The following is a 25795-nucleotide window of genomic DNA, read 5'->3' as shown; positions in this document are numbered from 1 at the left end:
ATCCATGCAGGAGGAAAAAAAAAGGCCATAAAAGAGAGGAGTATAAGGAAGGCAAAACTCCATAAAAACACAAGTAGAGGTATACATATGGCTTACCACGGCACCAACGCTGTAGGTGGCTGCTGGAGCAAGTGCGTGGTGGTAGGGGTCTGCAGCATAAACTCGTCCGTAACTGCAGGCAAAAGAAAAAAACACAGCAGAGCGCATGTTACAAATTCAATTATTCCACAACCGTCTAGAAGGAATGGTTTCGTTCATGCAGACTCTGGAAATGTGTGCTCACCACTCCCTGCATGCTTACAGAAGAGCATGCCTGCCACTCTACTAAGAAACAGAAACCAAACACATTTTATTATTTCTTTCATTGAACACTTTAAGGTAAGAAGCAAACACACCAAACACAATAGCATCAAAACCTAAAAGTTTACACATTTGTCCTGAAGGGCCATATTGGCAGCAGGCATTTATTCCAACCAGTTCCTTAACCCTTGTTGTTAACTGAAGTTCTCATTAAATCAGATGATTCAGTACAGCTATCTGCCTGACGTTTGTACTTCTTTTGACATTCGATAAGAGAGTTATGCTGATGTAATTTTTAGAACACAGGAGTATATTCAGACTGATTTGTTTGAATTTACATAATACCGTAGGAATTTATTTTCTTGTTTCCTAAGTACTAGTAAATTCACAAGGCTTGAGAAACAAAGAGGTAACAACCTAACAAACCAGCACAGTACCATTTGCTTCTATGCCTTCTAATGATTTATTAAGAAAACTATTAGGAGAATATCAGAAAAAGTACCCTAAGTTGTATTAATCGTTGGTTAATGAAACACGTTGTTAATTTTCCCAGCAAAGTATTACAAATTTGTAATGCAGTACAATAACAGGAACAAAAATCAAATGTACAAACGGCATGTTTTAGTATTAAACAAGCATTAAGTGACTAGTTGGAAAGAAACACTGCAGCCACTATAGCGCTCCTAGACCAGAAGTGTTCACCCTGGTGTAAAGTACACATTTGTATTTGTTCCTTGATGCGCTGCTCTATTGTATTTACAATATGGTAGCTAAAGGTAATTTCTGAAAAAGAGCAGTATCAGATTTCTTGATACAGTGAATGCTCTTCGATTGTTTATTTATACCCAATAAATTTTTCACTAACTCGAGATTAAAAACTTAAAACAAATGCTACTCCACAGCAAAAAAATAAAATAACAGATCAGCACAATACCTCAAAATTCAACAATTTTGCCCCTTAAAACACAAGGGCTTGGGCAAAAAAATGCCCCGAAAGGTAAATGTTAGTAATAATTTAACATGTATTACTGTCACTATCACGTTAAAAACACGGCTCTAATGCTCTAATTCCATCTAATGTCATGCAGTTTTTTTTTTAAATTCTTCTCTCATCCCACCTTTGCACGCTGACTGTGTAAATGTGTATGCCCATTAAATAGATCTGTTTTTTAGTACGATCAGCTACTGCAAAATCTGCTACAATCATTAAAGATAATAACACAACCAGCAGCACCACACTTAGAAATATTAAACTGGCCTCTCTACCAGCCTTTTTAATATGGAAATTAGACTTACGTTGAAACAGAAAATGGAATGAATGCATTGCAGGGATTGTCAAGCTATCACATACAGTAGCGCGTATTGCTATTGGGGTTTTCATAAAGGCAGTACAATATAAACACATGACTTTCGGAAACGCACCAAACAACCCGTGTCTGCATACAGAGTGTGATGGTTACTCCATTTAATGATAGTTTATGAATGTGTTAAATTAGTTAGCTAACAGACTGACTGTTGATCGCTACAGTGCATCCGGAAAGTATTCACAGTACATCACTTTTTCCACATTTTGTTATGTTACAGCCTTATTCCAAAATGGATTAAATTCATTTTTTTCCTCAGAATTCTACACACAACACCCCATAATGACAACGTGAAAAAGTTTGAGATTTTTGCAAATTTATTAAAAATAAAAAAAATTGAGAACGCACATGTACATAAGTATTCACAGCCTTTGCCATGAAGCTCAAAATTGAGCTCAGGTACATCCTGTTTCCCCTGATCATCCTTGAGATGTTTCTGCAGTGTAATTGGAGTCCACCTGTGGTAAATTCAGTTGATTGGACATGATTTGGAAAGGCACACACCTGTCTATAGAAGGTCCCACAGTTGACAGTTCATGTCAGAGCACAAACCAAGCATGAAGTCAAAGGAATTGTCTGTAGACCTCTGAGACAGGATTGTCTTGAGGCACAAATCTGGGGAAGGTTATAGAAAACTTTCTGCTGCTTTGAAGGTCCCAATGAACACAGTGGCCTCCATCATCCGTAAGTGGAAGAAGTTCGAAACCACCAGGATTCTTTCTAGAGCTGGCCGGTCATCTAAACTGAGCGATAGGGGGAGAAGGGCCTTAGTCAGGGAGGTGACCAAGAACCTGATGGTCACTCTGTCAGAGCTCCAGAGGTCCTCTGTGGAGAGAGGAGAACCTTCCAGAAGGACAACCATCTCTGCAGCAATCCACCAATCAGGCCTGTATGGTAGAGTGGCCAGATAGAAGCCACTCCTTAGTAAAAGGCACATGGCAGCCCGCACGGAGTTTGCCAAAAGGCACCTGAAGGACTCTCTGACCATGAGAAGGAAAATTCTCTGGTCTGATGAGACAAAGATTAAACTCTTTGGTATGAATGCCAGGCGTCACGTTTGGAGGAAACCTGGCACCATCCCTACAGTGAAGCATGATGGTGGCAGCATCATGCTGTGGGGATGTTTATCAGCGGCAGGAACTGGGAGACTAGTCAGGATAAAGGGAAAGATGACTGCAGCAATGTACAGAGACATCCTGGATGAAAACCTGCTCCAGAGCGCTCTTGACCTCAGACTGGGGCAACGGTTCATCTTTCAGCAGGACAACGACCCTAAGCACACAGCAAAGATATCAAAGGAGTGGCTTCAGGACAACTTTGTGAATGTCCTTGAGTGGCCCAGCCAGAGCCCAGACTTGAATCTGATTGAACACCTCTGGAGAGATCTTAAAATGGCTGTGCACCAACGCTTTCCTTTCAATCTGATGGAGCTTGAGAGGTGCTGCAAAGAGGAATGGGCGAAACTGGCCAAGGATAGGTGTGCCAAGCTTGTGGCATCATATTCAACAAGACTTGAGGCTGTAATTGCTGTCAAAGGTGCATCGACAAAGTATTGAGCAAAGGCTGTGAATACTTATGTACATGGGATTTCTCAGTTTTTTTATTTTTAATAAATTTGCAAAAACCTCAAGTAAACTTTTTTCACGTTGTCATTATGGGGTGTTGTGTGCAGAATTCTGAGGAAAAAATGAATTTAATCCATTTTGGAATAAGGCTGTAACATAACAAAAGGTGGAAAAAGTGATGTGGTTTGAATACTTTCTGGATGCACTGTATGTTATCAAATAATGTTGAAAACTTACATCGCTGTTTTGTGATAAGGGTATTTATTTACAACAGCCAGGTTGTTGCCCCAACATCCACACTACAAAATTGAACTGACAAAACATCTGAGCAGAACAGGTCTGGAGCATAACATCTGACCTTTTGTTGTAGGTAACTGTAGTGTTTCAACTTTGACAAAGCCAGTTATTGCTGCTGAAGGAAATACTTCTCAAACAGCATTGTTGTGCTTCCTTTTAACTCCCTTGCTAAGATTCCAAACCGTTAATGGCTTCTTTTACTTTTAAACAGTGGCTTTTAATTGCTTCTCATTGTCTTAACAGGCTGGCAACCACAATGAGATGCACATGATAAAAGAATCAGTAGTTCACCATCTAACCCAGAGGCCCTCACCTTTTATCCAGGACCCACTGTTGCAACTGGTTTCTCTCTCAACCACATTCTGCTTTAAAATGGAGTCCTACCTTACTTAAATGTGTGCTTCTTTCCTGGATTGCTTTGGTGACCAATCATATTTTACGAAACGGGAGGCTGGTTATATTTTCATTTGAATTAGGCAAGCATTTATGTATGTTGTAGATAATGTAATTTTTGGTTTTAAAGATTTTCATTCCACTTTTCCTGGTATTTGGGTTATTTAGGCTGTATTTACTACTGAGCATGATAGCTATAAGTAGCTACAGTCTACAGCTATAGACAAACAGGAAAACTACAAAACAAAAAGAGTGAAGCATTTAAACTACTGCAAAAATGCAACATTTCCTACATTTTCTATAAATGAAAATCTCACACTACAGTGCTTTTCTGGATAGAAATCAATAATGAAAAATGACTGTGAAACCTGTTAGAAAAAAAACAACTAACCATATCGGCTGCAAAACTGATTTACAGAAAAACTTCTCTAACTTGTTCCTTTTCACAATAGTTTGCTGAACATAAACTGGTTTAATGAAGTATTTGAAAAGAAATGAAAGGGAAAAAAGAAGGACTGACAATTACTAATCTACTCTGGTTCACAAAAATAGCTTTTAGGAAAGAGTAATCTACAATATAAGAATGATTTAATATGTCAGAATGGAAGCCCTAACAAGCCATAAACCTAATTAAAAGCATTCATTATTATAGCCAAGGACTGGTTTCTAATTGAGTAAGTTGTTTGGAATAAAAACATAAAACCAACTTCAAGACCAAACCTGAGAACAACTTTTACTTCAGTCCTGTTCATTTCTGGTACTCTCTTGATCACTTTTATGCGATTGCCTCTTTACTTTCTCTTGCTCAACATTTCGTCCAACTTAGGTCCCTCAGCAGTCCAGCCTTTATCAGTTACTGCGCAGATCTCTCCTTTAAATTCACTTTGATGCCTGCCTGGAGAGCCTACCTGTGGCCATTTTAATCCTTTAATTCCATATAGCTGGTTACATGCACTATTTCTGCTGCATCACTACTGTCATGTTATTGATCACTGGCTTTAAAACACAAATCTGGCAACAATAAATTAGAATATTATCATTTTTCACATAAACTATTTTTTTTTTACTTTACAACATTTTTCTTTGGTGTGAAAAACTATAAGTACCACTTACACATGAAATGTTTTCGTTTCACTGGACCAATATATTGCTTATATGATATGATATATAATTTATAAAAAATATGGGAAAAATTAATGTATACACTGCTTAATTTGTATTTTGTTTCTGCTATTGAAGGGATTAAACATTCATCTTCACTATTCTGATAAAGCAAAATGTTACTCTTTGTATTTTTGTTTTTAAAATGGCCCAGGATTTCAGTCAGTGGTACAAAACTTGTACCTTTAACAAAATTCTAAAAATCAGTTTACAGGTTTGGCAAAAAGGCAAAAGCTTTTATTCTTATTGTTAAGATTTGCATGATTATCTCACGTATTTCATTTTAACTTCAACTTTAGTTGAATGGTATAGGAAACATATCTAATAGGTGTGGCAAGCGGCTGGGGGTGGTATTACACCTCCTCCAGACCACGAGGGGGCGACCGCAATGGTGGCTATGGGGACCACGGGAAAGGAGCTTGGAAGCTCAAACCTATAGGGGCCCGTGGTCACCGCCATGCTTGAGGAGCCATGGCCCTCAGCACTATCGTCACACCTGGAAGTTCTCGGGGGAAGAAGACTAGGGACACCTGGAGTGCTTCCGGGTGCACAGCCGGCACTTCTGCCACACCGGGGAGTACTGGCAGGCGCTCATTGGGAGGCACCTGGAGCACATCCAGGTGGATATAAAAGGGGCCACCTCCCTCCATTCGATGGCTGGAGTCGGGAGGAAGAAAGACAGAGCTTGGGAGGAGAGGAGTGGAGGCGGACCTGAACAGAGGCATTGGTAAGAGGCCTGGACTTTGGGGGTGAAAGTGGGTTGTGTGCTGTCACTTGTAAATAGTATTGTGTAAATAAACGTGTGTGGTGCTTAAAACGATGTCTACCTGTCTGTGTCAGGGCCGTATCCCACATAGGATACAAATTATCAATCATATAAAGAACTCCCCATGTGTCTCATGCTCTATGAATAAGAAAGACATGGTAGAGACAAAAAGACAGAGAGAAAACTTGAGAGTCACTGGACCACAATCATGCAGTCACTGACCACTCATTGATAGTGACTCTAGTTGAACCATTAATCCAGGTCAGTGAAAGTTCCACAAGGACTAGATAATAAAAAGAGGATTTCCAGAGATTTGGCAAAAAATTATCAAGATGCATCCATCTACAGCCTAAAGCCAGCTTACCTGTATAGGTAAAAGAGTTAAAAAGGAGTTAAAAAGAAGGAAAATAAGAGTTTGAAGAGGAAAATTAAAATACAAGATCTTGAATTGGAAACAAAGACCAGAAGAAAGCAACAGGAGGACAGTACTAGAACATTTGGATTAAGGTGCCAGGAGCATTAAGAGAGTAAATATGGGGCTGGGAGTAAGTCCCATGGCACACTTATGTGGGGTAAGATAGAGACAGCACACAAATTTAAACTGAATATATTGGTGGTTACGATTTTTGGAGAACCGAGAGACATTATTAAAAAAGTTATTCCAGGGAAATGGAGGAGAAAATGGAAGATCATGGGGTCAAATTTAGTAAATAGGGATGGGATGGTAGGAGGCTTTGATAGAAAGAGTATAAGAGGTGGAAATGGGAGTATTGGAATGAAATATTTTATAGTAATGAGAGAGGAAGGAAAATGGAACACTACATGTCCTTAGGACTGACGTATGGTAGAGAAAGAAAGAAGCAGAATGGATAGAAAACTTTGAATGCAATGAGTTGAACCCAATCCACCCTCCATCCCCACACCCAAGAGAGAAAAGATATACCATGTCCGCAAATCCTAAAAAACTAATTTTGAAAAATGTGGGTCTGGGAGTGCCAATCTGGGCAGGAACCTAGATGTCTCTCAGTACAAATTGCAGGGGGCATATGAAATTAGAGGTCCATAGTTACAAATTTGTGCAAACAACGAATAAGGGAAAGTGATATGAGATATTAAATTAAATTCTTTGGGAAAACAAGATAGGGGATAGAGAAAGACGTAAACCATAAGTTAAATAGTAAAGACTCAATAATCAAGCTTTATCTCCGATCCAAGTTTAGTTTGTTAACTAACAAAAACTACCATAAAGGAGAACATAAACAATTACTTAGACTGCACAATATATTACAAAATATTCTCCTAAAAAGTGAATCTTGGTATACAGTGGGTGTTGGAAGCACCTAATGCAGCGTTTCATGCATCAAGCTTCACTACCACTAGCTACTGTATATTTTAAGAGGTCATAGCATCTGCTTTATATACTTTCAATCAAAGTGTACCTTGGTAACATCTACTTAACACCACAGCTGACTGACACTGAAGCATTCACTCAAGTGTGCTATGATGAGTGCTGAGGGTGTTGCAGCACTGTCTTCTGAAGGACACAGCATTTAATCCTTGTGATTGGTAAATAAAAACGCTGTAAAGAAGACATTAAACCACCTTTGAATGATTTGGAACAAATTATATTGGTAAAAACTGGAAGGAAAGGTACAGAACGATCAGTTAGATATGTATAAACAATAGCCAATAATATCTTAGTATCAGAGCCCAAAAGCATAGTTGGTTCATTACATACTGAAATCCCAAAAAATGGCTATTAGTCAGAAATATACTTTCCACATAAAATGTTTTCTATTCACCATTCTAACCAAACACTATCTATCCATTCTTATTTTAACCTACTAATAATTTGGGATCTTCAGGGTATTACAACTACTGAAGTCTTTTATTTAAATTACACTGCCACATTGAAAAGTATTGCAAACTAATATCAGTGCTGCTGCTTTGCAGTAAGGAGACTGTGGAAGATTGTGGGTTCGCTTCCCGGTCCCTCCCTGTGTGGATAGTGTTTTGAGTACTGAGCAAAGCGCTATATAAATGTAATGAATTATTATTATTAATGAATTATTATCAGACACTGTGCATGACTTTTGCATCTATGATGTTTTAAAACACTTCATATTTTGTGATGCTGCTAAACATTGCTGTCAATATGTAACTCTATAAGTTTAACAATTACACATAACAAAATCTGAGACCTACGTAAATTAACAATGAATGTTCTCGTTCACAATTTTGTGAAAAAATAAAATACAATATATGTATGAAATTTCTACAAAACACATTCATGCTCCATAACTTTGAACTGAACTAATCAGTTTTCGAAATGAATATATTTTTTTAAATAACAAGGGCACATACAGTATTGGGGCAGCACGGTGGCACAGCAGTAAGGAGACTTGGGTTTGCTTCCCAGATCCTCCCTGCGTGGAGTTTGCATGTTCTCCCCGTGTCTGCGTGGGTTTCCTCCCACAGTCCAAAGACATGCAGGTTGGGTGGATTGGCGATTCTAAATTGGCCCTAGTGTGTGCTTGGTGTGTGGGTGTGTTTGTGTGTGTCCTGCGGTGGGTTGGCACCCTGCCCGGGATTGGTTCCTGCCTTGTGCCCTGTGTTGGCTGGGATTGGCTCCAGCAGACCCCCGTGACCCTGTGTTCGGATTCAGCGGGTTGGAAAATGGATGGATGGATATGTATGAAATTTCTACAAAACACATTCATGCTCCATAACTTTGAACTGAACTAATCAGTTTTCGAAATGAATATATTTTTTTAAATAACAAGGGCACATACAATATTGGGGCAGCACGGTGGCACAGCAGTAAGGAGACTTGGGTTTGCTTCCCAGATCCTCCCTGCGTGGAGTTTGCATGTTCTCCCCGTGTCTGCGTGGGTTTCCTCCCACAGTCCAAAGACATGCAGGTTAGGTGGATTTGCGATCCTAAATTGTGTTTGGTGTGAGTGTGTCCTGCCATGGGCTGGCGCCCTGCCTGGGATTTGTTCCTGTGTTGCGCCCAGTGCTGGCTGGGATTGTCTCCAGTAGACCCTGTGTTAGGATGTAGGTTGGACAATGACTGACTAACTGACATACAGTATCTTAAGAAACAGGTACAAAACATATTATTATTTAAAAAAAAATCCTAGAAGGAAGTAGTACATCTAGTCATAAGTGCATCACTATTGAGTAATATGCTAGAAAATGTCATAGTTAAATCACTGGTCATATACACAAATGGTCAAGGTCAGGGTGGGAACTCTGGTTGGCGGCTACAGGTATTTGATACAATCAATTTAATTTTACACTACTTTTATTATTAAATGCAATTTTTATTTTGGAATTTCAGTGTTCTTTAACATAGACTCACTGTTAAAATTATTGTTCATCTTTTACCTCATTTGTCTTTTTTAAAAAGGTGTTTTATTACATAGCACAACATTTAGGATGAGCTCTGTCCTATAGTACATTAGCTCACCTATAAAATACACAGCATGTTGTACTTACAGTATAAGCTACAAGAAACATCAGAAAATATTTTCACAATCTTAAAATGGCACATTAAATCTCAATTTCTTTGATGTTGTTGGTTAGTGTAAAATGCAAATTGATTTCTTCAGACGGATTTTCATTTTCCGTAAAGATTTTTAAGATTCAGATGCATATAGATTTACATTTTTTGTTTCCTTTTTGCTGTTTGCCACCTTTCTTACAACATATCCTATGGCATTGTGTGTATTGTATGTTTGAAATTTACTACTTCAGTTGGTTCTGTTATTTTTATTGAGACAATTGTCACAATTCATTGAACTACCCTATTATACTGGATGATAGAGAAAAATGAACTTAGTCATTTAGTATATAAATATCAGAATATTTCATAGTTTTGTGCATATTGTTTGTTAAGAAAGCAGAAAAATGTGTACTACTGTAATTTCTCTCAGGAGACTCTGAGTCTGTTCACTCTCTATTCATGTCCATTTGCATATTTTCATCCATCCATCCATCATGCAACCCGCTATATTCTAACTACAGGGTCACGGGGGTTTGCTGGAGCCAATCCCAGCCAACACAGGAAACAATTTACAATTTAGAATCCTAATGCACCTAACCTGCATGTCTTTGGACTGTGGAAGGAAACCCACGCAGACACGGGGAGAACATGCAAACTCCACGCAGGGAGGAGCCGGGAAGCGAACCCGGGTTTCCTAACTGCGAGGCAGCAGTGCTACCCACTGCGCCGCCGTGCCGCCCATTTGCATTTTTTTCAGTTTCTTATTGTGATTATGCTCCCCTTTAACATATAAATGGCTACGAATCACAGAAAAGGGTACAGATAACAATGGAACAGTTCTTATGACTCAGCCTGGATATTCTGAAGCTCCTGGTCAAAATTTTGCAAGCTTTTCTGGTAGTAGGAATTCAGTTAATGTTGTGCTTTTCTGCTTAATTATTTTTTTCAGATTTTTTTTCCACTACTACTCTTACCATGTTTTTGTTTTGAACAGACAATTTAAATTATATTAAGTAATTTCTGATTAGACAGTAAATTTGGAACACTTTTCAGAAGCACATGCAGTACTGCAGTTTTCAAGGCACCGTTATCTAAAAGTGGACTCTTCCCTTAGTATACCTTAAGAAATGAATATTTCCAAAAGCAACATTTACATATAATAATTCTTTGCATTTATATAGCACTTTTCTCACTACTCAAAGCGCTCAGCAATTGCAGGTTAACGGCCAAACAGAGCAGAGTCCCTATTGGCATTTATGGAATTCGAACGCTTCCAATTGCCGGTGCAGATCCTTAGCCTCAGAGCCACCACATACAAATCATACAAACATAGCCATTAAGAATAATCATAGTATATGCTTATGCAACAACAAAATTAGGAATTAAAAATGAAAACATATTTAGTTGTTGAATGCTTTTTGTTCTTCTCTAACTCTACCGAAGAAATGATATGATAAACGGAATCTTCTGGAAATACATATTTGTGAAATATTTATTTTCACAGCCATTAAGCAATATATTTGAAATTACTTACCAAAATAACAGAATCTACCTTGAAACAGAAAACTGAATACACACTTTAATAGGTTCAGATAATGATAACAGTAACCCTTACCTGTACATCCCAGTTTTGCAAACGTGGTACAAGAATTATAATCCCAACCAGACAGAAAAGGACCTCACACTTTTTGCAGAGTGAACATCTGTATATACTCCCGTGAACAGTTTATTTTTCCACCTTTCACCCAGGTTTATCTGACTAACCTTGTAATGATTAAGGAAATAGTGTGGTGACTCTGATTGTTTTCTTGCCAGGGCACCATATGGACACAGTAGTTAGTTGGTGTGGCGAACAAAGTCCAAAAAAATAAATTAATGAATACAATACAGAATATACTGCAGTGGGTTGGCACCCTGCCCGGGATTGGTTCCTACCTTGTGCCCTGTGTTGGCTGGGATTGGCTCCAGCAGACCCCCGTGACCCTGTAGTTAGGAATGTAGCGGGTTGGAAAATGGATGGATACAGAATATATGCTACATACTACTATATTACCAAGGTGAGTAAATGACATATACTGTATGCCTTACTGTTGATCTGTGTACTAGCTAAGTGTGCCTTTCTTCATAGGACTTTAGTCCATGTTGTGTACAACACAGAAAGTGAAGTAACCTATACAGTAGCCCAGAGACATGTTTTAAAGGCAAGCCGGTCTCTTTGAACACGTGTTATAGATTTTAGAGTTATCTTATCCCTGTGAGTGATACAATTATGTGAGATGTCTGGATTCTGAAGCAGAATCTGAATTAATGCCAGGACTCTTGCTTGGATGCTTTGAACAGAAGACCCTTTGATTCTTTGTACAGAACGGATGCCATCAATATACTTGCTTGCATTGTATACAACTATCTCTAACTTTCGTGAATGCATTGTACAGAATAAAACTATAAAATGGATTCCAATGCGATTTTCTTCTAGAAGATGGAACAACCAACAACTTTCTTGCTTGCATTTGATGGAATATTCTGCATCGTGCTTGCCTGTAATATGCAAAAAAAGTGTCAGCTTGTTAATCCACTCAGCTCTCTCCCCAAACCTAAACCCTGCAACTATAATGTGGTCTCCAGGTTAGCCTGACTTGTCTTAGGGTACATGAGCATTGTCACAAAACTAGAAGCAACAAGCTAGTGAATGTTAGTATACTAAGTATGAAGAAACTGTTGTTGTTGATCGACTTCTGAGCCAAGCTTTGACAAAACCAAACCCAAAGCATTTCAGCAGCTGTCTTTAAAAATGAAAGAACATGGATTTCTCTAAATTCCTCTCCACAGCATTTGCCTTTCCAGCCCTGCCATGATGCTCTAACTACCGTTCTCAGTAGTGCCATGTAAACCTACACAATATAAGATTTATTTACAAATCAAAAAATATGCAAAGATTATAAATGACAAAACATAGGAATATCCTATCCTTACTTGAACAATTTCAACAGCTGTCTTCTTTACACAATATAAATTTAGAAAGTTCCTAAGCATTTAAACAGTCAAAAGAAAGTAGTTTAATGAATAACTTGCCCTGGCGGCCAATGGTAGCTCACTCACACTGCTGTCATCATTTAGCAATGCCATTGCATGACATGATGGGCCCATTTGACAATGCAGCTGTAGTCACATTTTGGTCCTGCCATCCATCAATTATAAGCAAGTGGGAATAGATTTTTTCCATGTTATATATACCCACTCTTCCCACTGTAAGGTTTTGAGCTTATGCCCAAAACAGTTACAGCCTTTTTTCTGTTTCTAACTTGTTAGATTGTTTTGCAGTAAATGCATTCGAGGCAGTACTGTACACAAGAGTAACTGTATTAGAGTTGGTTACACTACTGTTGGTAGCCCATGTTTAACGTACCTCAGATGAAACTTTTTGCTAATTACCTTACTGAGGTGCCTGAATATGGTATCCTTTTAGTCTTGGGAAGTTATAACCTGACCTTTTTGTGTGGTCTAGAAAGGTGACAACTCTCTCATACTAAGAATAACATTGCACTTCTGCACCATAACATTTTTATTTCTGAACAAACCAGCTATGTTGATCTCCCTTATTGTCATGTCTACAAAATCTAACTTTTTGCATTTTGTAATTATTAAAGAAACCTTTAAAGGCACTTCAGTGAAAAGGTTTTGAACAAAAATGTTAATATGTTCATCAATGCAAGTTACACTGCCTGGCCAAAAAAAAAGTTGCCACAAAAAAAAAAAGTCACACACTCTAATATTTTGTTGGACCGCATTTAGCTTTGATTACAGCATGCATTCGCTGTGGCATTGTTTCGATAAGCTTCTGCAATGTCACAAGATTTAGTTCCATCCAGTGTTGCATTAATTTTTCACCAAGATCTTGCATTGATGATGGTAGAGTCTGACCGCTGCGCAAAGCCTTCTCCAGCACATCCCAAAGATTCTCAATGGGGTTAAGGTCTGGACTCTGTGGTGGCCAATCCACATCAGACCACATGACCTTCTTCCATTGCTCCAGAGTCCAATCTTTATGCTCCCTAGCAAACTGAAGCCTTTTTGTATGGTTTGCGTCACTGATTAGTGGTTTTCTTACAGTTACACAGCTGTTCAGTCCCAATCCTTTCGCATTGAGTTCCCTTCGCATTGTGCGAGTGGAAATGCTCTTACTTTCACTATTAAACATAGACCTGAGTTCTACTGTTGTTTTTCTTCGATTTGATTTCACCAAACGTTTAAGTGATCGCCGATCACGATCATTCAGGATTTTTTTCCAGCCACATTTCTTCCTCGAAGACAATGGCTCCCCACTATCCTTCCAGTTTTTAATAATGCGTTGGACAGTTCTTAACCCAATTTTAGTAGTTTCTGCAATCTCCTTTGATGTTTTCTCTGCTTGATGCATGCCAATGATTTGACCCTTCTCAAACAGACTAACATCTTTTCCACGACCACGAGATGTGTCTTTCGACATGGTTGTTTCAGAAATGAGAAGCAACTCATTGCAGCAGTTGGGGTTAAATAACATGTTGCCAGCTGAAAGATAATCGCCCATGCAGTAATTATTCAATAAATCCAGGTGGCGACTTTTTTTTTGGCCAGGCAGTGTAGATTGTAACTTACCAGCATAAATCATACAAACATAGCCATTAAGATAATTTACTAATGGGCAGAAAATCTGTTACTAAAATAATCAATATCTGCAGGGCTAAAACAAACTCAGATTTGTATACTGCACAAGTGTATGCTTAGCAGTGAAGAACATACATAGTACACTATAACATCATGACTCGTAATCCCACTAACTAACAAATGAAGATTTAAAGATGGATTGACAATATAGTGGAATAGTGAAATAGGAAAAGCAGCAGACATTGTGAAACAAATAAAGAATATACATTTATAAACATGGGAGAGATGAACGTGTAGCAAATTTCATGTCAGTTACTATACAGACAATGCACAATGTTGTAAAACTTTCTATTTCTAGTTAATGTGTCAGACATAAGTGGTGGAGACAATTGGCTTGATCTTCAGTCTGTGCAAATAATTAAGAAGAAATCATTATATTAACTGACTTTTGGTGTAAGTCTGATTCAAACCTTGTCATGTATTTACTTATACTACTCCCGGAGGTGCACTGTAAGTACATTATAACTGTGTGCAGTTTCACAATTGTCAAGCAGGTAATATTTTAAATATCGTATTCCATGGAGCATTGAAAACAGTTAAATAAACATTCAATTTATATTTTATTCATATCACAAAACAACTAGGATATTGTATTGAATTGTTGTACTGTATTGTATTTTTTTTAAACATCTACCCTTAATTTTCTATGGTGTCATTAACAGTATGCACCATTACAAGATACTTAATAGGAAAAAAGATCACAACATATAATCAAATATACGGCAATAAATAAGCAATACAATAAACATTAAAACAGCAAATGCAAGTAGAAACGAAACTGCTTAAGTGACACTAAAAAGGAGCATAAGGTTTTAGGTGAATTCAAACTGTTTAGCTTAAAGCTTTTAAAGTTCAAAGCCACTTACAACAACCAAAAACACTGTTCAAAAGTTCACAAAATATGGCATGTGCATTAGTTTTCAAATACAGTGGTCACAGTATCGAGACTCTATTTACAAAGAAACACTGATTACATTTTATTATTATATTACATTACCGTGGTGTCCTTTAGTTTGTGGAAGGAACTTAATTTTTTGATTAAAATAAGTTTCCCTACACTATTCCAGTTGCATAGTTTCCACTTCTTTTCCTCTTAATTTTAAAATCTTAAATGAAATAAACTAGTAGTAATTGAACTATTAACAGTTCAAATTTAGGGAATACATCTAAGTGCAAATATTTCAAGAAACTCGCTACTAGGCTACTGTTGCTGATGTACAATGTTGGCCAACACAGCAGGCCAATAGGACCAATTTTCTTATTTTTGGACCCTTATTTGGTTCATTTATTATCATTTTTGATGTTTTACCCTTCTTCTACATGCTTTACCTATTTTTACATTTTTTTTTCCTAACCCTAGCAACTCAGATGGACATACAAAGACACACACACTGACCGTTGTCCTTTTATTAAGGTGGATTTGTGAAGAGGAAGGTTATTGCATTTTCAGTAATCTGTTAACTGTGAGAAAGAGAAGCAAATCTGAGAACAAATCTTCAAATTCTAATCACTGTGTTGTATTGAAATGAACCCTTCACTGAATTCATGTCTTTGCACCAGCATGCAATCTGACCCGTTTAACAGAGCACAAGTATGCATGCAGGAAAAACTGCCCAATCGCTTCTTATCTAGAGTATGATCACAGCCAAATGGATTATACATCACTCTGAAGCCTAATCAAAAGCGGTTCAGACTGCACGGCCTCTTATTTACAAATCAAGACACTAGACCCACAGTCCTCCCTAATCTTGTCATGCTGTCACAAATGACTAGTCATGTGAAATGACCTAAAAATGTTAGCATGGTGTCGGGGGAAACTGTCAAAGTGATAATAGCAGATATACAAAGAAAAAGAATACCGCTGTTTTCTTTTTAAACCAATTGAAAAGTAAAAGAACCCCACTAGGAAACTGCTGCACCTAATCTATACATGTAAAGATCTCATTTAAAAGATCCTGTGGCACATTGGATTTTGTTTTGAATTTCCTCCAACAGGTTCAATCACCAGCTACAGTGAAATACCACTCACTCAACTCTTTACGGTGAACATGAGCTTTCCCCCTATGTACTGCTGTTCTCTTTAAAAAGAAGCAGCAAGTGACATTTTGTAACGTTTTGCTTTTTTGTCTACAATATCTTGTGTACTCAAATTAACATGTAAAAATGTCTTCCACTTTCATGTCTTTAATAACATAACTGTGGTTTTATCCTAAAAATGTTCATGTTATAATAACTGATTTATGCATATCATGCATTAGATTTGTGTTTTTTTACGTGTTTTCAATGAGCAGCTTTTTGTTTGACCCAGTGTGCTGATCACACTGTCATTCTACTCTAAACTAAACTGTTCTGCAAGTAAAACAGAGAAAGGTTACACAGTAGTTCACTATGAAAAGATTGTTGAATAAGTTGTTCACTATCAAGTTGTGTCAATTTCCCCTTGGGATTAATTTTGCCTGAAGAAGGGGCCTGAGTTGCCTCGAAAGCTTGCATATTGTAATCTTTTTAGTTAGCCAACAAAAGGTGTCATTTTGCTTGGCTTTTCTCTACCCTTGGGATTAATAAAGTATCTATCTATCTATCTATCTATCTATCTATCTATCTATCTATCTATCTATCTATCTATCTATCTATCTATCTATCTATCTATCTATCTATCTATCTATCTATCTATCTATCTATCTATCTATTATATAGTGCCTTTCATATTAATCTATTATATAGTACCTTTTCTATCTATCTATCTATCTATCTATCTATCTATCTATCTATCTATCTATCTATCTATCTATCTATCTATCTATCTATCTATCTATCTATCTATCTATCAAAAGTCACTTCTGCAATATGAATAATGTCATAGCTACAGTATATTTCCTAATCAATTTAGTGGTACCTTGATTAAAAAAGGCATCAATTTCCATTAAAAACATTGTAAGAGTTGAATTTGAACCCTGGTCCAATGTGCACCTGGCATGTGTCTGAGTCTCATATCCTTCTGTACATCTTGCCTGAAGAAGGGGCCTGAGTTGCCTCGAAAGCTTGCATATTGTAATCTTTTTAGTTAGCCAATAAAAGGTGTCATTTTGCTTGATACTCACTACATTCATAATGGCTAACATGGTACAACACCCTAGTATTACATTAAAAACATGTAAATTTCTGGGCAATTCCAAACTTTAAAGTACAGTACTTGCAAATATACACTGTATATAAATACACATATACAGTATATGTTACACTCTATGTATACTTTTGTCTGTTTGTGTCTTTAGACTGTATGGCATTATTGTCATTGTTCTGAGAAGACATGCAGATGACAGTTTTATTATACAATGTACACAGGGCCATACATTTGAAGTTGAAAGAAGTTTCATGGTAAGGCTATGATAATCACTCATAATTGTGATGATTAGCATATGTAATTAAGAGTTCCACTGTACTGTACAATAATAAGCCTATCAACCTATAAAACAATGGGCAAACCTGACTGTTACACATGCTCACTATTAGATATTTACTGCATTACTCTACTCTTCAAAACACAGATGAGGAGAAAAAATTCAACATGACTCAGGCAACCAACACCACAATAATGACATATCCAAGATAGAGTAGGAGTTTCTGTTTAACTCCATGAGAAACTAGTTCATTCAAAACATACATTAATAAAAAAAACAACAAAAAAAACTCCTACTCTATCTGAATCCCGCTATTGTATGTAAATGTCTGTATATGGTAAAGGGTTCAGTTTTGCACAGCTAATTGACTGCCCAGCATTTGAACTTGGGTTTTGGCCTGTTCTAGATTACAAACAGGAAGTCGAAGTAAATATGCATTTTTGTTTTAATTTTAACATCTATTAAGGCATTTGCAACAGGCTCTTAGAAACCGAAAGCTGTCATGACAGAAATAACACTGAGTGTATAATTCATAGGTTGGCTGGTTCAGTGCCGGGTTTGACTCACTGTGTGATCCTGAGCAAGTAATTTAACCCGCATGTGCATCAATTAAAAATAAATGTAAGCAAATAATTCAAATGTATCCTCATCTTGTAAACTGGATAAAAGTGTTTTTAAGATAATACATTTATTATAATTTGCACTGCAAAAAGTTTTAAACATGTTTACATTGCCATCTACAAAGCATCAATAAATCTTCAAATCCATCATAATAAGGAACATTTTAATCCAGATCATGATACACTACACTACTCCATTCCAGGTAAAATAATACTTACAACATTGCATGTAGAGTCAGTAGAAGGAAGAATTCCAAAAGAGAACAAGTGTTTAAGTCTAAAACTTGGCACACATTTTATTAAAGTGTATTTCTGGATGAGACATTCACATCATTTGAGAAGTAATAGATAGCTTTCATGATCTCATGCACACACTCGTCCAATTAAAATCATTAATGAATGCTCTCTTTACCACCATCCAGAGTTAAATATGCAGTGGAATACATACCACTTTTTCAATACTGTAGTAGTTTTCAGTACTGTAGTTTACACCTCCAGATTTAAACCAGAATTCATAATTTAAACTCCTGAAATTTCATTATAAAAATGAAACTGATCTTCAACAAAAGGCAAAAGACACATTAAATATTATCCCTAGGAACCGCTGGCATTACTATACAACCTTATAAAATGGTAGCTTAATTCTGCAGTTGCACTTGTACACTTATTTCACTGAGGGCAAATATTAAAAATTACTGTATGAATGACTTAATTGCCGAAAAACAGGGGAGATTATGGGAATGCTCTCATGCACAGTAATGATAGTGTATATCTTAATTCATATCAACATTATTAAGTAACTCAAATTGTACTGCAATTTGAAGTGCTGAGGAACACCCCGGGATTAATTCACACTAACAGCAAAACCAAGAGCTGGCAAAAAGTATTTTAAATTAAAAATTAAACAATTCACCTTTTTTCCTCTGTACCCAAAACATGACTGTTTTTGTTCTACAAACCCACACAGAAATGCAGCTTTGTCTACAATGGGCTAACTGTAACTCACAGAAAACAGTCTCAGCTGATTTTAGCTTTTTTGTTTCAAGAAAATACATTTTTATATTTTTTACTGTGAAAACACTGTGTTAATGAAATGTATTTGTCTAACCTGTGTATACTGTATTTGAAACTATCAGAGCATCTCACAAAAATTAGTTAAAGCTTTGACTTTTTAAATAATTGAACTGTAAATATTAATCAAATAAGAACCCACTCTCAGGATTACATTTTTGTGAAGTTGCTGTTTCCTCAAATATTAAAATGGACAAACCTGAAGAAAACAAATAAACCAGATACAGTATCAGTGCTAGCTAAAGGAACCATAGAGAGCCAGATTTTTCCTACTCACGTCACTTCAGATAATTCTATATCAACTGTTTTACAGAATGAGAATGCTTGATAGCAATTTATTAGTTAATCAAGTAACAATCAAGTGCAATTTATGGAACACTTGCTGATAAAAAGCTAATTTCAAAGTGCAATCTATTTTAATTTTAAGTACAGGTAGTTTGTAAAATACTTACCATTCAAAATTTACATTTGTAGTGAACAGCATTTCTTTAATTGTACCATGATACCACATTTAAGTATACAAGGTGTGCAGTAATTTATGTAAATCAAGATGTGTACCTCTTCAGAGGCTCTTCTTTTATATCAAGAGATGAGAGACAATTACAGACTGTTTTCTAAATGCTTGATCTGCCATGTTTGGCAAAAATTCTAAGACAAGCAAAAAAAAAAAAATCACATAACGATTTAAAGTTCAGATTATTGTTACCAGATTTTTACAATGTCTAAAATCTTTTTCAATAATGTAATTAATGAATGTTTTTGTCTCACTTTAAGATGTATTAATTTCACATTTTAACTTGAAAATGCTGCTAAGAATTTTTCACATGATTTCCTACATTATAGTATATGTTAAAGCAGGGGTGTCGAACTCCAGTTCTGGTGGGCCGCAGGTTTTCATTCCAGGCGTCTTCTTCATTAGTGACCAGTTTTTTGCTGCTAATTGACTTCTTTTGCCTTTGTTTTAATTAACTTGACTTAGACCCCTTAGTCCTTTCTTTTTCCTTAATGAGGAGCCAAACAATAATGAGACACAAAACAAGCTGCCACATCACCAGCTAACCGCATTATTTGAGCATAAAGAAAGGTGAGGGTCTCAGTAAGGTTGGTCTCTCAGGTCACCCAAACATCTTGACGGTGTCCTTAGAAAAAAAAGAAAATCAACAGTTTTGGAAATGTCTGCTGTGGCAGAATGAGAGCAGCAACAGGCCATGGAATTAAATTACGAGTTTAATTAACAGCAAGAATTGGCTTCTCATTAAGGAACTGGTTGGAGTGAAATTGGCAGGAGTTTGATGCCCCAGTTTAGCTGGTCATCTATTTGCTCGTTTCACATCTCATTTCTGTTTGGTTGCTATTTAATGAAGATGTGAATCAATTCAGAGGCCTGAATCCTTAAAAACAGGGCTATTAAAACGAAGGGAAAACAAGTTAATTAGCAGTGAAAACTGCTCACTGATTAGGAAAAGGGTTAGAATAAAAACCAGCAGCCACTGCGGCCCTCCAGGCCTGGAGTTCGACACCCGTGTGTTAAAGGATGCACAGTACTGGGCACAATGGCTAGCTCTAACAGAAAAGAGATACGCATTTTTAAGTTAGACTAATTTTGTATTTGAAGTCCTCTTCTCAGACTTCTGGGTTTGTTCTGGAGACTACTTGCATTTAAATATAAAACAAAGGAAACATTTTTAACATGTTGTCAAGTCACATATTGATGATGATTAGTGCTTTTCAAATACAAAAATACCTAAAACTGTTAATGATAACAACCTACCTGTCTCTTGCCTCTCACATTTCCTGACCATTCTTACACGTTATTTGCTTATTTAGAACTTCAATCAAATTTCACACACACTTATATATACAGTTGGAATATGATTGTTAATAGGTACCCACTAAGACGCACACAATTTTTATATTCTTGTTACCACTGTGCAGAAGCAGACTCCTAACCCTAGCCTTGACCTCTAATGATTTTTTTTTTCTGTCTTAATGAAGAAATCATCAAACATTACATTCCTCAGACAGAAACCAAAATAGATAATACCAAACACAATAGTTTCCACAGTTTAAAAGAATCGTGACATGGTTCAATAGCTCGATATGCAAGGTAACCTTAAATAGTCTGTATTTTTATGTTTACTAAAACAAATACATAATAACATATATTATTGGTATATATTTTTTTTAAATAAAAAAGATAGTTTTACATATATGCATCTCATTCATACAGAAATATGTCATAACCTATTTTTCCAATCTAAACTATTCAGTTTTCGATATCTAGCTGTTTATTTATCATTTATGATTGGTTGTTAACACAAAGGTGACTCTTGCTGTCCTGTCACTGAACTTGGGTCTTGAAAATGTTGATCATGTGTCTCTAAAAGACTGCACATGATTGTGTTATTCATTATTTAACCCTGTAACATGCTTCATTATGGTGCTCAGTTTCTAGTATAAATTATTTCTAAGTACATTCACCATAAATAATTTAGACCAGAAAAAAAGAACCATATTGATCAGCATTACTTTCAATTCAGCATATTACTTGATTAATTAATGAACTACTTACAACTATTTTCAGTCTTCTTTGAAAGGTACCAATCATTGCTGTGGTGGGCCCCGGTGTATTATGAATTTTGCTTCAACTGAGCTATTGATCGCTGACCCTGAATTAAAAAGAAAATTGACTGTGATCTCTGGTGGACAATGCAGTAAGGTATATCCGTCTGCGTACATCAATGTTATAAGAGAACTGAAACTGAAAATTGCTTTCTTAATATATAATTGTGTAATTGAAACGTCAGACAGTTAAGCTAATTCTGCTGCATCATTAATTCTCTTGTTCTCACTTTCAGATTTTTTTTTTAACATGATCACTCTTTCTCTATTTTATAGCTTAGTGATTATACGTTGGCTATGACTGTCATGTTGTTGAGGACTTGCTATAATAATTTTATAAGTTAATCAAGATTTATTAAATCTTTATTCTTGATGGCTGTATAAATATAATAAATGTATATCTATTATTTCATTAAGGTGCTATGTTAACAATGTTTTTAAAAATGAAGTCATGTAAATTACTTTCAATATACAAAATAGTGTGCTTACTGTACAAAAGCACTTCTATGTTGATACATACATGCAACATACATTTTAGTAATTGTATGAATTTATTACCCTTGACTCTGCTCAGGAGAAAGTAAGTTTGGAAAATGGATGGATGAATATACTGAATATTCAGGAGTAAAATTTTTTAGAGTTCAACGCTATAATTTTATGAAGTACTCAAGACCTATACCTGACCATTAGAAAAGAAGACTGGAGAAATGCACATGGAAATTACAATGCTTCTGATTATTCAGAATGTATACTGCAATTAAGGATGGCGGTTAAACTGTGTCTTAGCCAAATAAAAGGGAATATAAATATTAAACATGGAGACATATAAATGTAACTAATGTGATTCCCAAACTATTTCTGATCAATTAAATGAAGTTTTAACACAGCTTACCTAATTTATTATTATGACAAGAAAACATTTATTTTAACTGGTGTTTCTGTGGGTTAAATCCCGAGGATTGCAGTAGCAGTTTTTCATTGTTTAAATGATTCTTTACCATATTATGCTACAAATTATTAAAATTCTGGCCTTTGTTTTAGACTTTTGCATCAGACAGAATACAAATAATTGAATAGAAAAATAGAATAAAGCAACAGAATAAAATAACTAAAATTATACATATTAAAACATGATAAACTAACAACTCTGTTTCCAAAAAAGTTGGGATGCTGTGTAAAATGTAAATAAAATTGATTTGCAAATCATTTAAACCCATATTTAATTGAAAACAGAACAAAGGCAACATATCAAATGTTACAACTGAGAACGCTTGTTATTTTATTAAAAATATATGCTCATTTTGATGCCAGAAAGCTGAGATGGGACAACAAAAGAAATAAACACCTACTGGAACATCTGACAACTAACTGGTTTATTGACAGCAGGTTGTTAATGTGATCTAGTATAAAAAGGGCATCCATCCCCGAGAGGCAGAGTCTCACAAGTAAAGATGGGGAGGGGTTCACCATGGGCAAATACTGCAGCAATTCAACAGTAGCATTCCTCAATGCAGAACTGCAAAGAATTTGTGGATTTCATCATCTATGGTACATAATATCAATAAAATATGCTGGGAATCTGGAGAAATCTCTATACACAAAGGAAAAGGCCAAAAAAGCCAATATATATTGGCCATAATCTTTGGACCCTGAGGCAGCACTGCATTAAAAGCAGACATGATTCTGTGGTGGAAATCACTGCACTCCCTCAGGAACACTTCTGAATACCACTGTTTGTAAACCTAGTTCATCACTGCACCCACAAACATAAGTTAAAACTTTACAATGCAAGGAAGAAACCAAACATAAACATGATTTAAAAATACTGCTGTCTTCTCTGGGCCTAAGTTCATTTAAGATAAACTGAGGTGAAGTGGAAAACTTTCCTGTGGTCTGATGAATCAAAATTTTGAAACTCCTTTTGGAAATCATGGACATGGCCTCCTCTGGGCTAAAGAGGAGAGGGACCATCCAGCTTTTTATCAGTACACAGTTCAAAAGCCAGCATCTGTGATGGTACGGTGGAGCATTAGTGAATATGGCATGGGTAACTTGCACATCTGGGAAAGCACCATTAATGCTGAAGGATAGCTACATGTTTTGGAGCAACATATGCTAAAATCTAGAGAACACCTTTTTCATGGAAGGCCTTTCTTATTGCAGCAAGATGAATGTCAAACTGCATTATGTGCATATTACAACAGCATAGCTCCAAAGAGTCTGGGTGTCTAAGCTGGACTGCCTGCAGTGTAGACCTTTCACCTATTAAAAACATTTGGTACATTATGAATCAAAAACTTGACAAAGGAGACACTGAACTGTTGAAGAACTGAAATCCTATATCAGGCATGAGTGGGACAGCACTTTCAATACTACAGCAGTTCTCAAATGTTTACAGAGTGTTGTTAAAAGAAGAGGTGATGCAACACAGTGGTAAATAGTCCCCTGTCCTATAGCTCATAAAAAAACAAATAAGTAAATATTCAACTTACTTTTAATTTTGCATTTTGCAATATTAAATACATAAAACACCAACAATAAAAAACTAAACACACTGATCTTCCTAAAAGTTCTACATAAGCAGGTCTTGTGTGGGCTATTGTATGTGTAGTTATTTTCAAGCTGACATATGGTAGATATTTCTGTTAAACAGCAGAAACATATATATTCTTTTTAAAGAAAACATGCAGTTTAAATTATGTAAATGTAAATTCAGCCATATGAAATGCACATCCCTGTTGACGCTTAAGTGAAAACATGCACCAAGATATAAAATCTTGAAACTGTCTGACAAAGCGAGTGACAAAATAGCAGATTCTCTTCCACATTTTCATTTCCTGTCTTATAAATATGAATCGTTTTCCCTACTGTATTTTTAAAACCTTGCTTTTTCCATACTGCTCTGGAGTATACAAATGGAATCCTTTAATTTCCCATATGGCTCACAGTGCTTTTAGTGCAGAGCCAAACAATTTCCCTTATTACCAGATATAGTACTTCAGGTTTGGCCACTAGAACAGGCACTGGGATTCTATAGAGGTTTTAAAAAAAAGAATCTTGAATGGACTAAACTACTGAGAATGCAAGTGATATTTTATCTGTACTACAAATAGCATGAGATCTGGAATAATGTTCTTAAATTAGTAAATTCACTACTGTTTTCACGGAACAACACTAAGACCACGGCCATCTTTACCAAATTAAAGCAATTATGCTATTGCAGTACAATATAATAATACAACTGTCACGATAAACCAACAATTTGGGAACTGTGCAGTAAAGACACTAACTATGCCATTTACCTTGGAATGTTAATATGGTGCAGTATATATCAATTAACTGTAGCAGTAAATTTTATACAACATAGTCATAGAAAAAAGGAACACATTTGCTGCAAACCAAATGCTAATAGCTTTTTTCAAAACAAATTAAAATTATTTGTAATGATAAAGCTGTCATGTAGTCATAATTATCCATACAGTATGTATAATTTTATGTTATGCTGTCAAATAATATAGCAAACTTTACATATCCCAAATGAAACACACCTTTGAAAATACAAATAGTCATGCCATGTTGATATATATATCTAGAATTGTCAGCCAAATCGTAATTTCATGCATCTGTCATAAATAGCACATTAAAAATCTTTAGAAGAGGACATCAAATGTGTCCTACAGAATATCTTATTGAAAACCTAGTGTACGATAACAAACAGCATACTGTATGTCTATCTCAAGAGTGTAAAATAACATCAACTGCTGTGAAAATGATCCTAGGTGTAAAACTTTTCAACCTACATCAGTACTTTGAAATGTTTCAATCATTATGCAGGGGGAAAATATTTTCTTTTTTGAATTACAGTTTTTCATAAACCATGTTAAAGGTTTTAATAAGTTTTACACAAAGGCTTCTTACGTGAGGGCTATACTTAACAGACTTCAAACCCAGTGTAACACATTGATTGTGAATATGTAGTAATCGTGGTAGTGTTAGTACTGTCACATGTGTAGAGTATGATGA

At 36.0% G+C, this 25795-nt stretch overlaps 1 protein-coding gene across 37 annotated transcripts in view; it reads right to left on the bottom strand.

Annotated features, from left to right (window-relative positions):
• rbfox1 (RNA binding fox-1 homolog 1) overlaps positions 1 to 25795 on the bottom strand; it is a 2603746-nt gene that overhangs the window by 3103 nt on the left and 2574848 nt on the right. For all 37 annotated transcript variants that reach the window (XM_051933405.1, XM_051933409.1, XM_051933407.1 and 34 more), the window contains one exon: positions 97 to 172. In XM_051933405.1, the coding sequence (XP_051789365.1) occupies positions 97 to 172 (76 nt within the window). The remainder of the gene's footprint in view (positions 1 to 96; positions 173 to 25795) is intronic.

The sequence above is a fragment of the Erpetoichthys calabaricus genome, chromosome 11 (assembly GCF_900747795.2).
Source record: "Erpetoichthys calabaricus chromosome 11, fErpCal1.3, whole genome shotgun sequence".
In the NCBI taxonomy this organism is placed as follows: domain Eukaryota; kingdom Metazoa; phylum Chordata; class Cladistia; order Polypteriformes; family Polypteridae; genus Erpetoichthys; species Erpetoichthys calabaricus.
This window is presented reverse-complemented; position numbering and strand designations above follow the sequence as displayed.